The sequence below is a fragment of the Camelina sativa genome, chromosome 17, assembly GCF_000633955.1.
Source record: "Camelina sativa cultivar DH55 chromosome 17, Cs, whole genome shotgun sequence".
In the NCBI taxonomy this organism is placed as follows: domain Eukaryota; kingdom Viridiplantae; phylum Streptophyta; class Magnoliopsida; order Brassicales; family Brassicaceae; genus Camelina; species Camelina sativa.
In genome coordinates, this window is record NC_025701.1 from 3,248,458 (window position 1) to 3,264,717 (window position 16,260).

At 36.3% G+C, this 16,260-nt stretch overlaps 3 protein-coding genes across 4 annotated transcripts; 2 read left to right on the top strand and 1 right to left on the bottom strand.

Moving 5' to 3' along the window:
• On the top strand, positions 5,875 to 7,874 carry LOC104754990 (high-affinity nitrate transporter 2.1-like). Its single transcript, XM_010477298.2, has 3 exons — positions 5,875 to 6,684; positions 6,810 to 6,925; positions 7,055 to 7,874. Exons 1-3 carry the CDS (start codon positions 5,875 to 5,877, stop codon positions 7,719 to 7,721), a joined length of 1,593 nt encoding a protein of 530 aa, XP_010475600.1. The 3' UTR covers positions 7,722 to 7,874.
• Positions 9,076 to 11,153, bottom strand: LOC104754991 (high-affinity nitrate transporter 2.1-like). The gene is made up of 3 exons (XM_010477299.2): positions 10,301 to 11,153; positions 10,070 to 10,185; positions 9,076 to 9,981 (listed from the first exon to the last, which is right to left on the bottom strand). Exons 1-3 carry the CDS (start codon positions 11,108 to 11,110, stop codon positions 9,315 to 9,317), a joined length of 1,593 nt encoding a protein of 530 aa, XP_010475601.1. The 5' UTR covers positions 11,111 to 11,153; the 3' UTR covers positions 9,076 to 9,314.
• On the top strand, positions 13,471 to 16,157 carry LOC104754992 (lactoylglutathione lyase). Of its 2 annotated transcripts, none has more exons than XM_010477301.2 (8): positions 13,471 to 13,579; positions 13,907 to 14,026; positions 14,536 to 14,597; positions 14,716 to 14,776; positions 15,146 to 15,225; positions 15,308 to 15,378; positions 15,588 to 15,677; positions 15,795 to 16,157. In XM_010477301.2, exons 2-8 carry the CDS (start codon positions 13,934 to 13,936, stop codon positions 15,893 to 15,895), a joined length of 558 nt encoding a protein of 185 aa, XP_010475603.1. In that variant the 5' UTR covers positions 13,471 to 13,579; positions 13,907 to 13,933; the 3' UTR covers positions 15,896 to 16,157. The 2 variants fall into 2 exon arrangements, with proteins under 2 accessions (XP_010475603.1, XP_010475602.1); XM_010477300.2 differs by lacking the exon at positions 13,471 to 13,579 and adding an exon at positions 13,606 to 13,795.

Sequence of the window (16,260 nt, forward strand, 5' to 3'; positions counted from 1 at the left end):
GACGGGACAGGACAAGACGGGATGGGACGAGATGTATTCGCCATTCTAAAATTGTTACGGGTATGTTATATACGTGCAATAGTCCAAACTAAAACCAAATTAAAATCTGATAGTTGGATTTAACAGCTTTAAGTATACCCTTAAAAACTGCAAAATGATCATTGTATATCTGTTACCGTGCAAATGATTAACAATGTCTAAACAACGTACTTATCTGAATATATTTTAATATTTATCATGTAAGTAAACTAAATATACTATTCAACACTATTTAAAATTTCAAAATTATAAAAAGCACATAAACCAAAATATTTTATGCATTCAAAATATAAATAAACTAATTACAACATGTATCATCCCGTGCTGTAGCACGGATATCATCTAGTCATTTAATTAAAAGCTCAATTTCATTTTTTAAAATAGTATTAATGTTGAGATTTCTAAAGTTATCAATATGAATTGCAATTGATCTTTGGCTTTTAAACTTCTTTGACTAAATTTTTGTAATATTATGAAAATAAATCAAATGAATATAGACATAAAAAGTGAAATATCTGATAAATTTGTTAATATGCATTACTAATTTGGTTAATTTAACAATTTATTTTCATCTATTTCTACTTTACAAAAGTAAGTCTGTTCCTCAAGAGAGAACACGCCAAGTATGATGCATCAAAATTTTGTTGATCAAAAGAAAAAAAAAAAGTATGATGCATCAAAATTTATGGAAGGTAGAACAACCACGCACCAGGAAAAAGGTGATGAAGAAAATATGTTTCCCAGTAGAAAAAGGTGTACGACCAATTCGCATCAGGACTCAGGAGAAAAACACTTTTAAAAATTTCAGACCATCATTAGTCCGATTGACAAAGTAATTTTATTTAGAGTGGTTAATTAAAATCTCAGTGTGTTCTAAATATTTTATAGTAAAGAATAGAAATTCCACCATCCGGATTCATCAAGGTCAAAGAGCCGTTTCACCTTACCATATATTCTTAGTAAATGTTGAAATGATCCGTTGAATCTAATGGTCGTCGTATCTTCTAGAAACTAACCATATATCATTTGGTTAATGTGTATATACATAAGCGAGTTTGTGCCTTCCTTTTTTGAAATGGTCCTACCATATGTCGTAATTAAACTAATATATGGATTGGAAGAAATGTAGTTTTGGTTTTTAGAAAACAAAAAAAAATATGTAGTTTTATTCAGTACCATATCTGTATGTCTGCTGTGACCATTCCCTTTTGTGAGCTCCACGTCTTTCATTAGGTGGTGACATATATGCGTCTGAAAGCCTATTTTTTTTTTTTTTGTACTTCGAGAAGATCAGAGAATTGTCAACTCACTATGCAAGTAACAACCCGTTGTTTATGTGTTTTATTATCTTCATGCAAACGATCGATACTGCAAAATCAATGTTTTCATATATAGATTATTCATCTTTGAAAATTTTATTCTGTTAAAGCATTGTTATTTCGTTACAAAAACTTCTATCTGTAGTTCTTCGTAGTTGCAAATATCTATTTGGTGAAGCATTCCAAGCAATATGGTATGGGAGTGAGAAACCAAACTTTAATTTTATGACTTTGGCATGTCTTCTTCATGTAGTCTTCGAGAAGAGTCTCCTAATTGCATCATGACGACTGACGACTGGAAAGAATGTACTGTGTATTCTAGCATCATAAGTCATAAATGTGTGTTTCATAAGTTTTGGTTGTTGACAAAGACGACTGGAACATAGACCAGATATAATTTTCTTCGAAGAAAACAAATTTCTAGGAATAATGATAGTTTGTGTTTATATATGATTATAGAATAATGATTTCATTTGATCCAGTCTCATGTTTCTTATTTTATCACAAAGATAGATAGATATATTTGTCAAAAAGTTTGGGCTTTTCTTTCTGTCCTTAGAAAACAGGCAACTACAAGCCGTCATGTGGAATATATGTTGTCAACATTTTGGTTACTCAAGTCACATACATAAAAAGCCTTTCAATTTAAGAGGTTCGTCGTGGGCCTTATTTAATTAATTAGTAGCCCACACTGTTAATTGACGTGGGTCGAATTAAACAAAGGAGCTTCAGTCATCAGGTTAAACGGTTAAGCAATAATTATGTAACAACTAAACAATCCCATCGGCACTAAATTTTTTTTATCTTATTTCTTTCAATCTTTCTTTTTCGATATTTTCTTATTCTTCTACTATATAAGTCTATAATTAGAAAGTAATTTTAATATTTATTGTTGGTGTTGGGTTTCGACGATCATAAGGCCCACCAAATAAGCCCATTAGGGCGTACGCGCAGGCCAGGAAAAGAGGCCCAGTAAGGGCCCATGGAGGAAAACCCGAGCAGGAGGATGAAGTCAACCTGGAGAAGAAATCGGGATTGGGGAGCCGAGATTGCAGCGAGACGTTCAGGAAGGGTTTCGAGGAATTTTAGTTTAAATAGCAGATGAATGTGAAGGACACAACACATGTAATCAAGCTCAGAGCGAATCAATAGAAAAAGTGAATACAAAAGTCCAGTTCGTTGTTTTTCATAGTTCTAAGTCGATTTGTACCGAAAGTCTGCCCAGATCTCATTTTACAAACTTATTCTTCTAATTGTTGTTTCTAGCCCCAACATTTACCATATATAGAAATTATTAATTCTGCATGTATGAACAATATAATATCCACCATCTGTTAAATGTTTGCATGTAGTACATATTTTAGAACAATATACAGTATTGGTTATATTTGCAACGTCAAAAAAAAAAAAAAAAATGAACATTTGGATGATTGGAGCTAAAAGTAGTCTTACAGTACCAGTTTGAATCTAAGAGTCAACGAGGACGTCTATATCTGAAATGTGAAAATTATATATGCAGAAAGTCTAATGGTCCGTCATCATCAATTACCTAAATTATTGAGTTGCCAGCATTTAATTTGGTAATTCGGCAGACCACGATGCAAAGCTATTATCACCAAAACATTAAAATCAAAAGTCTCTCCAACAGCCCAAGCGCTAATTAGGAAATGTTTGGATTAGTTTATTTGAGTTTTGACTTCCTCTAATTTAATTTATATTTGTACATATGCAAGTTGTGTATACCCAAATAAACAAATAAACGTCGAATATGTAGTTATTATTTAGACGGATAAGCCCCAAGATAGCCTGAATAAGGGATCTACACTTGGCCGACTTGGAATCCTAATCCAATAATGTGTAGTAGTACCCTATCAATTTCATTCTATCCTAATCAATAATGTGTACCCTAAAATTTTCATTAATTATTGAATTTGGAAGCACTGTTGATATATTAAGAGGCTCTAAGATACTGTTCAAGCGTTTCCACATCGTGGTACAGCGATATATATTGTACGCATGCATTATTTATATATGAAACTTAGAACCGAAAAAAAAGCAAAATCAATCGAACCATATAATATAAAGTTTTCATATTACCATCGTTTACTGTGAGAAGAAGAATACGAAATTGGTTTTGTAGAATCAAAACCAATTTGCCATCCAAAATGATAAAATCGTGTATTGGTAATGGAACTAGATTACAACCATGCAAACCTTTTTATCACATCATCACAACACCAATTTTAAATAGATATAATTTTTTTTGTCTATATTTATCGTACTTTCTTTCGAGTTCACTTTTACTTTCTCCAAACGGTGGGAGAATTGTTTCTTCGCTAAGTCATTCCTCGATCCCTCTCTCTTTTGAGTCTATCGGTCTGCTTAGGCACTTTTCAATTTCAGGTAACTGTAGTTTAGAAATTAAAGTGGTTCCTTCAGGTATGATTGTATGAAAAATAGCCCTAAAATCACTTTATGTCTACTTCCTGTGGTGTTGGTGCCGTGGGACATAATTACGCGTCTCGCTGATTTTTTTTTCCTTATTTGGTAATTTCAGGTTTCTGATCAAGATCCTTATTTTTCAGGTTTTTAATGTTTAAAATAACAAAACCACGTACTTAACTTGATGTCACTAGTTTCAATATATATAAACAAAAAAACTTGATGTCATTTAAAAACAAAATTTTTATAACTTTTTCTGTCACTGAAAAAAGTTATACTCAAACACTAATATTTTATAGGGTATATTAGGGTTTACACATTATGAGTTTCTGTATTTCCAATTTATTTTCCTTTTAAGGTATATAAAAAAATTGTAACAGGAAAAATAAAATTTAATTGTAGTTTAAAGAAATAAATCACATAACAGCAAATTCCGTAAATTAATTTAGAGATGGAAATTTTGAAAGCAATACCATAGATAATCAATATTAATTTGTCGACGTTAATAACATTATTATAGGATTCTATTTTTGTCCATTATATTATGTGTCACATTATTAGCGAAAGTACAAATATGATGAAGAAAATATTGCTGAGCTCATCAAAATAGTTGACTTTGTCACATTTAGACATGGAACTTTTGTCTTTTATCATATCCCAACTTGTTGGAACTTTGACACGTCAGCAAGATTGATCGATAAAGCACTTAATTAGTCGTTAGACTTTTTCAAATACACTTCGCGACAACCCACCGTTTGCTCAACTGGCCAAGCCGGACGCTGACGTCAAGCACGAAAAGTACGGAAATTGCGTGCACACACATTTTGCATATACGAAGGTTATACATACGCATATCTACATATCAATGCACCGTCTAGTCTTATCTACTGTATGATCAACTTCAAGACCTTTTTTAAAATTCAGATTCACTAGCTATTTACGAAAACCAAATCGCTACAACTTATGATTCTATAATAGTATCTATATACATAGAATATTGTTTTCTGTCGTATAAGATTAGTTTGCTGTACTTTTCGTTCGAAGAATTTTTCTATTTATAGATTTTTTTCTTGTGAAATATTATGTTAAAAAATAGATATAGATATACGTGGGGTTTCGATGAACCGGTACACACACACACACACACAGATATGTTTAGTTATATTTTAACATTATTACGTCACGAAGTTAAGATCAATAATGTGTTTTCCCTTGTCAAACGATTGCAATTTCCAAATATGAAACCATATATGAAATCAATAAAAAAATGGTTTTGCTAAAGTCCTATGCAATCGTAAGCAATCTGAAGAGACAACTAATGTATATCTAAGGCCACTCTATATCCGACCGTCCAGGAGATCAATTAGTTTATTCACTAAGCGATTATCTTTTCTCTTTTGTGGATACTATTCAGTGTATAAATGACGATGACAGCCCTCCAGAATTAATCAAGAATAGATTAATCGCAAATATCTCTAGACAATAGACAATATCGGCCTTACGTGGCCTATACTGTAACTAATGATGTTACTGAAGATCAAAATAATTTGGGTTTATACGCCTCATCCCTTGTTGAACCCTTTTTTTTTTTTTTGGTGGTTTAACAAATATGGAAAAATCAATGCATGGTTGTTGTTTGTATATGAGTGCGTCAAATTTAAAACCTTTCATATAAAAAGATAGTAATTATATGGAACCAGAGTATGTTTATGTAGTTCCATGTATATAATTGATGGATAATAGTAATAGTTAAATCATTAACACAACTATTTCTTGACTATCCATCCATAAATTGCAAGATGAGGGAAGGGTAGAGCGGTCATTTGGATGGATATAGGCAACCTTTGGAGATAAGCGAGAGACTTGGAAAGATGCTTGCGGCGAAGATGGATTCCTCAGAAAAATAATATTAAATCGTTAGTTAACCGTTGAGAATCTCCAAGGAATGCCTTTTTAAAATTGTCAACGCTAAGAATCCTATATAAGCCCTCCCGTGGTTAATATCCAGACATCAACCAAACAAGCTTGAACCAAATCTCAAACTTGTAAAGGAAACTTGATATATTTTATAACAATGGGTGATCCTACTGGCGAGCCGGGAAGCTCCATGCATGGAGTCACCGGTAGAGAACAGAGTTTTGCATTCTCGGTGGCTTCACCAATTGTACATACCGACAAGACGGCCAAGTTCGACCTGCCAGTGGACACAGAGCATAAGGCTACGGTTTTCAAGCTCTTCTCCTTTTCCAAACCACACATGAGAACGTTCCACCTCTCGTGGATCTCTTTCTCCACATGTTTTGTCTCCACATTCGCGGCTGCACCACTTGTCCCCATCATCCGAGAGAATCTCAACCTCACAAAACAAGACATTGGAAACGCCGGAGTTGCCTCCGTTTCCGGGAGTATCTTCTCTAGGCTGGTGATGGGAGCCGTGTGTGATCTTTTGGGTCCCCGTTACGGTTGTGCCTTTCTTGTCATGTTGTCCGCACCAACGGTGTTCTCAATGAGCTTCGTGAGTGGAGCCGCAGGCTTCATAACTGTCAGGTTCATGATTGGATTTTGCCTGGCGACGTTTGTGTCTTGTCAATACTGGATGAGCACTATGTTTAATAGTCAGATCATCGGTCTGGTGAACGGTACAGCCGCCGGTTGGGGAAACATGGGTGGCGGCATAACGCAGTTGCTCATGCCCGTTGTCTATGAGATTATTAGGCGTGCCGGTGCATCAGCTTTCACGGCCTGGAGGATCGCCTTCTTTGTCCCCGGTTGGTTGCATATCATCATGGGAATCTTGGTGCTCACGCTAGGTCAAGATCTGCCAGATGGTAACCGAGCTGCCTTGGAGAAAGCAGGAGAAGTTGCAAAAGACAAATTCGGAAAGGTATAATCCCTATCTATATGAATATATATATATATATATATATATATGACAAAACAATTTATCTAGGCTGCCTATGTCATTGATGGATCAAAGGTTTAACTCGTGATTTCGTATAAATGGTGTAGATTATGTGGTATGCCGTTACAAACTACAGGACTTGGATCTTCGTTCTTCTCTACGGATACTCCATGGGAGTTGAGTTGAGCACTGATAATGTTATCGCCGAGTACTTTTTCGACAGGTTTGTTTCCGATACTTTACATATATAGTCAGGATCGGATCATCGGAATAACATAAAAGAAAACTTTTTATAAAAAGACAAAAAATAAAAACATATAGAGTAAACATATATCTATAATTTTTTCTTCAGGTTTCACTTGAAACTTCACACAGCCGGGCTCATAGCAGCATGTTTCGGAATGGCCAATTTCTTTGCTCGTCCAGCAGGAGGATGGGCATCTGACTTTTCAGCCAAGTACTTTGGGATGAGAGGAAGGTTGTGGACGTTGTGGATCATTCAGACGGCTGGTGGTCTCTTCTGTGTGTGGCTTGGCCGCGCCAACACCCTTGTAACTGCAGTTGTAGCTATGGTCCTCTTCTCTTTAGGAGCACAAGCCGCTTGCGGAGCCACCTTTGCAATCGTTCCCTTTGTCTCCCGGAGAGCTCTAGGTATCATCTCGGGATTAACCGGGGCTGGAGGAAACTTTGGATCAGGGCTCACACAGCTCCTCTTCTTCTCGACCAACCAGTTCACAACTGAAGAAGGGCTAACGTGGATGGGAGTGATGATAGTCGGCTGCACGTTGCCTGTGGCCTTCATCCACTTTCCTCAATGGGGAAGCATGTTCTTGCCTCCGTCCAAAGATCCAGTCAAAAGTACAGAGGAGCACTATTATGCTTCGGAGTGGACTGAGCAAGAAAAACAGAAGAACATGCATCAAGGAAGCCTCCGGTTTGCTGAGAACGCCAAATCCGAGGGCGGCCGCCGCGTTCGCTCTGCTGCTACGCCTCCTGATAGCACACCAAACAATGTTTAATCACACCAGCCGTGGGGATGTTTTGAAAGGTAGTCGCAGATAAGAATATGTCCCACCGTGCAAACAAAAGCAAATGTTATCAATGTTTCAGAACGTTATTTTATATGTATCAATCGTTCATTTCTAAAAGAAACTTTGGTTTTTTGGCTTCAAGAAATATTTGTCATATCAAAATATATATCTCTTGAGACTTGAGATATTTGATTATTTTGCATATATCATTAACGTACGAGTAATAAAATTGGATCTGGCAACCTCCTTTTGTTCAATTCATTCAAGAATTACACCACATAGAAAAGATTTTCTCACCGAAGGTAGACTTTCTCGACCAATGCCAAAACAAAATCCTTAACCAATACACCAGATTTTCGCACAAATGCATTTCTCCTAACTTTTTTTTTTAAAACATCCATCACACAATTAATTATAAAGTCTTTGATACTACAACTGAAAAATTATGATACTATTATGTAGATACGAATAATTATGTCAAATTGGTGCATGGCAACATATTATTGCGATTCCAATATATTTGATCTTTAATTATTATCAATGTATCCGAGATAAATTACATTGCTACGGTTGGGAAATTTTTTTTTTTTTTTTTTTTTTTTAAAAAAACTAGGATATGATCAGGGACCTTTTCTTTGTTCCCAGCCCTGAGAGATGACAGACTAATAAATTGTCTGATTTCTATTTCATAAATTTTGTACAAATAGGGTACTTTTTTTTTTTTGGTTTTTTTTTCCATCAATAGATTATGCATGACTAATGTTATAGGGTCGTCCCAAGCTAATCGGGGGCTTGTGGCCAATTAAAAACAATAACGAGTTTTTTTTTTTTGGAGAAGATTGCTTTTTTCGTTTACCACATTCGAAATAAAGTTATAATTAGCTAACTAATTAAAAAAATGTAAAAAATAGTAAGTTGAATTTTATTTTACTCTGATCATATTTCTGCCGCAATAGAAAGATTGGATCCAGTCTGGAAGTTAATATTTTTTTTAAAGATACTTAACTATTGTTCTGATTAAAGCATCTTTAAGAGAGTCTGAGAGAGGAAAATGTTAGTACAGTCATCCGTAAACTCGAACGGTGGCTATATGGTATGATGGTAATTGATGTGTGAAAGAGATATTTATAAGGATTTAATGCCATGAGCGTGTAAAATCGGGATATAACAACTATAGTTATAATTAGTTGTCTAAATAATATAATTAATGTCTAATTGACTTCTAGAATCAAGTATTGCAAGTACAGTTTATTTTTTTTTGTTTTTTTTCATGTTAATAGGTAGATTTTAAAATATTTTTTTAAAAAAAAAACAGAAGAAGAAAAAGCTTGAAAAGAGATGTTTCTTCTATAGTTTTTCCACTTCTTTGTAATTCTCAACAGATACGCACACTTCAATCAAAAAGAGCTTTTAATTAAAAAATGCTCGGTACAAACATACAAAAGAAAAATCAAGAGAGGCAAAAGCAAAACGCAATAATATCATACTGGAGAAACAAATGGGTGTTTATTTCCCCAAGGGTTGTTTCAATTTCACATAAATGAAATCTTCGATGCTTTTAGACATGCATACATGGCATGATCAAGCATTGTTGGGTGTGTTCCCAGGCGGTGTAGCACCAGAGCGGACGCGACGGCCACCCTCGGACTTGGCGTTCTCAGCAAACCGGAGGCTTCCTTGATGCATGTTCTTCTGTTTTTCTTGCTCAGTCCACTCTGAAGCATAATAGTGCTCCTCCGTACCTTTGACTGGATCTTTGGACGGAGGCAAGAACATGCTTCCCCATTGAGGAAAGTGGATGAAGGCCACAGGCAATGTGCAGCCGACTATCATCACTCCCATCCACGTTAGCCCTTCTTCAGTTGTGAACTGGTTGGTCGAGAAAAAGAGGAGCTGTGTGAGCCCTGATCCAAAGTTTCCTCCAGCCCCGGTTAAGCCCGAGATGATGCCTAGAGCTCTCCGGGAGACAAAGGGAACGATTGCAAAGGTGGCTCCGCAAGCGGCTTGTGCTCCTAAAGAGAAGAGGACCATAGCTACAACTGCAGTAACAAGGGTGTTCGCGCGGCCAAGCCACACACAGAAGAGACCACCAGCCGTCTGAATGATCCACAACGTCCACAGCCTTCCTCTCATTCCAAAGTACTTGGCTGAAAAGTCAGATGCCCATCCTCCTGCTGGGCGAGCAAAGAAATTGGCCATCCCGAAACATGCTGCTATGAGCCCGGCTGTGTGAAGTTTCAAGTGAAACCTGAAGAAACATATATAGGGATATGTTTACTCTTTATGTCTTTTTAATTTTTTAATGTTTACTCTTATGTAATGTATCGGAAACAAACCTGTCAAAGAAGTACTCGGCGATAACATTATCAGTGCTCAACTCAACACCCATGGAGTATCCGTAGAGAAGAACGAAGATCCAAGTTCTGTAGTTTGTAACGGCATACCACATAATCTACACCATTTATACGACGTGTTAAACCTTTGATCCATCTATCATCTATGACATAGGAAGCCTAGCTAAATTGTTTTGTCATATATATATATATTCATATAGATAGAGATTATACCTTTCCGAATTTGTCTTTTGCAACTTCTCCTGCTTTCTCCAAGGCAGCTCGGTTACCATCTGGCAGATCTTGACCTAGCGTGAGCACCAAGATTCCCATGATGATGTGTAACCAACCGGGGACAAAGAAGGCGATCCTCCAGGCCGTGAAAGCTGATGCTCCGGCACGCCTAATAATCTCATACACAACGGGCATGAGCAACTGCGTTATGCCGCCACCCATGTTTCCCCAACCGGCGGCTGTACCATTCACCAGACCGATGATCTGACTATTAAACATAGTGCTCATCCAGTATTGACAAGACACAAACGTCGCCAGGCAAAATCCAATCATGAACCTGACAGTTATGAAGCCTGCGGCTCCACTCACGAAGCTCATTGAGAACACCGTAGGCGCGGACAACATGACAAGAAAGGCACAACCGTAACGGGGACCCAAAAGATCACACACGGCTCCCATCACCAGCCTAGAGAAGATACTCCCCGAAACGGAGGCAACTCCGGCGTTTCCAATGTCTTGTTTTGTGAGGTTGAGATTCTCCCGGATGATGGGGACAAGTGGTGCAGCCGCGAATGTGGAGACGAAACATGTGGAGAAAGAGATCCACGAGAGGTGGAACGTTCTCATGTGTGGTTTGGAAAAGGAGAAGAGCTTGAAAACCGTAGCCTTATGCTCTGTGTCCACCGGCAGGTCGAACTTGGCCGTCTTGTCGGTATGTACAATTGGTGAAGCCACCGAGAATGCAAAACTCTGTTCTCTACCGGTGACTCCATGCATGGAGCTCCCCGGCTCTCCAGTAGAATCACCCATTGTTATAAAATAGATCAGTTTCCTTTACAAGTTTGAGACTTGGTTCAAGTTAATTTGATTGATGTCTGAATATTAACACACGATGGCTTATATAGGATTCCTAGCGTTGACAATTTGAATTAGCATTCTTTGGAGATTCTCAACAGTTAACTAACGATTTAATATTATTCTTTTTTTTTTTGGAGGAATCCATTTTCGCCGCAAGCATCTTCCTAGTCTCTTGCTTATCCCAAAGGTTGTATATATGCTATTTTCACCTCTCAAATGACAACTGTGCCCTTCTTCTCTTTTGATTCATAAGTCGCAATGTAATGTGGAACTGGAATCCTGTTGACATGTCTACGTTGTTTGTTATCAAATTGAATGATTACACTGAAATTCTCTATAACGTTATACACAGTATCAAAGATAGGAATGTGGAAATAATTATTATTTAGTGAATAATTCTTAATAATTGCTGTCTCTTAGGCGGTCGAATTTATTGTGGCCTTAGCTGCATATTAGTTGTCTCTTAAAAAATTGCTTATCTTCCAAAACTTGTTTTATTGTTTCCATATTTAATACTGAATCAATTGTATAATTTTTATATATAACACATGACATATGGTTATAAGCACAGATGCCTAACCATCTATTCTCTATACCACAGACACAGCACACATACACATATATGTTGATGTGTGTGTGATTCTTTTTCATACTTTGATGTATTGGCTTAAATCGTATTATATATAATTTTGTTCGGTATTGAGTTGGCTGTGATGTAATAAATCTACACATAGCTGGCAAAAATTCTTATTCACATCCTTTAATAGATCTTACATAAAAGGAAAAATTAGGTCTAATATATATAGGGACTTTAATAAATATATAGGATATCAAATCAACTCTGGCTAATTGATAGGTAGATATGCGTATATTGTACAAATATAAACCAAAAATATACAAGTACTTGTAGAGATGACAAGGAGCTGTTAACGTGTAGTTAGATATATACACACTAACACAACATATATACGTGCATGTGTAGGTCCAGCGTAGTTGCCGTACCATATTCGTGGTACTTACTGGTATAAAATCATATTGCTGACACCTCCATTGTTCCCTCCGGTGAGGCCTGTTGAGGTTTGAGAAAAGACAATTATTCGCTGTCCAAATATAAAAAGTCAACTTATTGATGATATCATCATGAAATGTTATAAACATATATAGTAATGTGTGTGTAGCTATCAGATACTTGCAAATCAATATTTATCATAAATTAAAAAGTTGTGAGTCAAGAACAACATTTAAAGTCTAGAAACGCCGTTGGAAAAAAAGTCGGGAAAAGCCGGGGCAGATTTAGAATCTTGAAATGATATATAATCGATCGATCCGATTATTATTAAATTAGATCGACTGGATTGTTAATACTTAATAGAATTATACGCTAAGTTATACATATAGGTCAAAGTTACAATTTCAATCCAATGTGGTCATATTTATTTAAGGTAATGATGGTAAAGAAACACCATAACGAAAACGTATGAGTTTTTTTTTTCTTAATCAAGAAAATTAAAGGTAAAGCCCTAAATGTTAAGAGAGTCTGTGTAACAGAAATGTTTGATTGATTTTCCAGCGGAAAAGTTAAAAAACAAGAACGAGATTTGATTTGTCATCATCATCTCAGTTACCTTCTCAATTATCTATATACGCGTGTCTTCTCAATGCATACTTGTAAAAACTACATTCTACATGATCATGCATATATAAACAAACATGCATGCACACGTTCGCCCGGTTGAATAATTTTCTTACTACATCCATATCGATTATAAAAAGTACAAAGTCTGTTATTGATCAAGTACTTGAAGATCGTTATTGTTGGCATCATGAAGCTGAGTGATTGAATGAAATTTTGACCTTTTTGTTTCGCATATGAACAACTTTTGACCTTAACTTGGAACTTACTCAACCTACTAATAGTATTCTCATCATATAACAAAAGGGATTAATCGCCATATCTATTCTTAAATTCATGTATTCACTAGCAATAGAAATATTTTCACTAGAAGACATTTCAATCGCCAATAATCTAGTTCAGCCACTTGTACTCTTGTAAATAAAACTCTGGTTTGATCTCGGTTGCTACGTTTCTGCGTATCTGAGCAAAACCGGTATTAAATAAAACTGAGCAAACCGGAAATAAAACTTGGTTTGATTTGATCCCACTTGTACGTTTGTAAATAAAATATATTTTAAATATTTCAGCGTCGACCCAGACCGGAGCTGAGCAAAACCGGTATTAAAAAACTAATTCCGGAATCAATTGATCAGCTACGCGATGACGTCGTTTTGTAACAACTCTGACACTCAGCCTCTGGCTGTACACAAAAAAGCCTTGGAGCATCCCAAACACTTCTACCGCACTCCAGCCACAAAACCATAGCCACTGCTCTACGGTCAGATCGTCGTTTGAGCTTTACAGCGGTAAAAATCTCTCCTTTTTTTCCTTTTTTTTTTTTTTTGTTTTTCTCAAATATTTTCTGTCGCACGAATTGATTGATAATCAAAGGAAACGTAATGGGTTCATACTCTATAGCAAGTGCTATATCTCGCATATCTCCTCTGATTCGTTTCGTTAAACCTTATTCTACCGATTTTTCTTTCATCACTTGCGCTTGCAACAGTACCCAGAGACCAAAGGTTCATGCTTTTTTTTGGGAAACCCCTTGTAGTTGGAATCGTTTAATTCTGTTTGGACTATGTGTCTTGTGTGGCGTTGTTTAATCATCTGGGTCTGTTTTGATTTTGTAGAGATTTGCTCAGCTTCGTGTGTTCTCTATGGCGTCTGAAGCGAGAGAATCACCTGCTAACAATCCTGGCTTGTCAGCGGTTCGGGATGAGGCTACAAAAGGATATATCATGCAGCAGACTGTAAGATTCCTCTGCTTCTATTTGCAATTCGAGTTTATTTGTGATTCTGTAATTTCTGTATTGATCTCGAAAGTTGCGTTTTTTTCGGGTGTTTAAGATGTTGAGGAAATCTTAATTATTAGTCGAACTCACAAGCTTAACCATTGAGTTTTGGTATTACTTAGGGACATGTTTACCTGAGATTTCTTAAGGGTTGTTGTTTGAAATTTGTTCCAAGTCTTGACATTGTGTTCTTAAACCAAGCAGACAATCTTTCCTTTGGTAACTAAGGGTGATACTATGATAATCATCAAAGTAGCTCCGTTTGATATAAATCTAAGGAGATTGAACTAATTTATAGAGGTTAACTCATGTCGTGGTAAAGAATGTGTTTAAAGATTAGAACAAACCGATCCGTACCTTTGCTTGAACTTTTGAGTATTATCCCTCTCTCATTAGGTGTTTTAATTTGTCTTCTTTATTCTTGGTTTAGATAGTGATTTTTTTTTCCATCCTTTTGAAACTCTCAGATGTTTCGGATCAAGGACCCTAAGGCTAGTCTTGACTTCTACTCACGTGTGCTGGGAATGTCGTAAGTTTTTTCATCTCTTGAATGCTCTTTTCTCTCAAGTCCTCAGGGAACCAATGGGTTCTTAATTCTTATGCTCTTCTCAAGGCTTATGTGCTCTCTATATATTACGTTTATCCAGATTGCTGAAGAGGCTGGATTTCTCTGAGATGAAATTTAGTTTGTACTTCCTGGGATACGAGGTAAAATTTTCTTCTGTGAGACCTTTGCTTAGTTAGACTCTTCACTAAGCTGGAGGTGATTCTAGAATAACAAAAAGTATGGAACTTTGCAATTTGCACATTATCATATTGAAAGCATTTTAACTTATGTTCTACAGTTCTAGGAACTCATCATGCATCGAGCTTTCAGCACATTAGAATTTTAAACACTGAAAATTAAGCAACCAATCTATTGATGTTTAAAACGCCTCTAGTATAAGTAGAGTTAAAATTGTGAGTTTCTGAAATATACGTTTTTCTTGTTCTGGATCTCTTGGGTGCTTTAACCCCACTGATTTTTAGTGGAGAGTCTCAACAAAGCTGTGTGTTGATTCGTTTATTATGGTACAGGATACTACAACAGCTCCATCCGACCCAACAGAGAGAACAGTTTGGACCTTTGGTCGACCGGCAACAATTGAATTGACTCAGTAAGAAACAAACACTATTGCCTTACTTCCTCTCTTTCTTTTCTTGGATTGATCGTTTCTTATATATGTATGTTTCTTGCAGCAACTGGGGTACAGAGAGTGATCCTGAGTTTAAAGGTTATCACAATGGGAACTCTGAGCCTCGTGGATTTGGTAACCACCTTCTAAAAATATCTCTGATCTTATTGTCTCTCTACACTCAGAAGTAACTGATTAGAGTTTCGGTAGGTTATATTTTAGGGAAGCTTTAAATTTGGTGGCTAGAACGTAGAACATCAGTCAACCAGTTGATAAGCCTAAAAATTGAGACTTGAGTTATGTCAAGTCTTATATTAATACAAATAATTTTGTTGCTGTTACAGGGCACATTGGGGTTACAGTTGATGATGTGCACAAGGCATGCGAGAGATTTGAAGAATTGGGAGTAGAGTTTGTCAAGAAACCAAACGATGGTACTACTATTAGTCTATTACCAGCTGAATCCAGTAGAAATTTGATTTTTTGTTTTGTTTTTGCGACTCTGTTTGAGGAATCTGGTTTTAATCCTTTATTTGATGTAAAACGTGCAGGAAAGATGAAGAACATAGCCTTCATTAAGGATCCTGATAGCTACTGGATCGAGATTTTTGATCTCAAGACTATAGGGACAACTACCGTAAACGCAGCTTGAGGAAGTCACGATTGCGCTATTTGTGTTCATGTGCGCATTCCACCTGAGTGTGAATACAATTGAAGAATTTCCTGTTTCAGCGAATAATTGGATCAACAGAGTCCTTTGTTATCATTCTGGTCTGTTCCTTGACATATATGATAAGCTAAGTTAAAGAAGTCGTTATCACTGTTTCAATAACATAGTTACATACGCATCCAATATCATTGAGATATAAGTTTGATGCTACGAATACTGTTAAGAGTCTGCCCTGTTTTGTTGATATATTTGGTACAAGAATTAACGAACTATTACTTCAAACGAAATATATATCTGCGATTTTATCAAAGAATTAGTTTGAGTATGAAGCACATCACAGAAGCACA

What these genes read in the sequence shown, in the direction of transcription:
- LOC104754990 (XM_010477298.2), top strand. Translation starts at nt 5,875, where the DNA reads ATGGGTGATCCTACTGGCGAGCCGGGAAGCTCCATGCATGGAGTCACC. An exon ending in CAAAAGACAAATTCGGAAAG is followed by an intron (nt 6,685 to 6,809) that starts GTATAATCCCTA and finishes TAAATGGTGTAG; the next exon opens with ATTATGTGGTATGCCGTTAC. An exon ending in GCCGAGTACTTTTTCGACAG is followed by an intron (nt 6,926 to 7,054) that starts GTTTGTTTCCGA and finishes TTTTTTCTTCAG; the next exon opens with GTTTCACTTGAAACTTCACA.
- LOC104754992 (XM_010477300.2), top strand. Translation starts at nt 13,673, where the DNA reads ATGGGTTCATACTCTATAGCAAGTGCTATATCTCGCATATCTCCTCTG. An exon ending in GATATATCATGCAGCAGACT is followed by an intron (nt 14,027 to 14,535) that starts GTAAGATTCCTC and finishes TGAAACTCTCAG; the next exon opens with ATGTTTCGGATCAAGGACCC. An exon ending in TCACGTGTGCTGGGAATGTC is followed by an intron (nt 14,598 to 14,715) that starts GTAAGTTTTTTC and finishes ACGTTTATCCAG; the next exon opens with ATTGCTGAAGAGGCTGGATT.
- LOC104754991 (XM_010477299.2), bottom strand. Translation starts at nt 11,110, where the DNA reads ATGGGTGATTCTACTGGAGAGCCGGGGAGCTCCATGCATGGAGTCACC. An exon ending in CAAAAGACAAATTCGGAAAG is followed by an intron (nt 10,186 to 10,300) that starts GTATAATCTCTA and finishes TAAATGGTGTAG; the next exon opens with ATTATGTGGTATGCCGTTAC. An exon ending in GCCGAGTACTTCTTTGACAG is followed by an intron (nt 9,982 to 10,069) that starts GTTTGTTTCCGA and finishes ATGTTTCTTCAG; the next exon opens with GTTTCACTTGAAACTTCACA.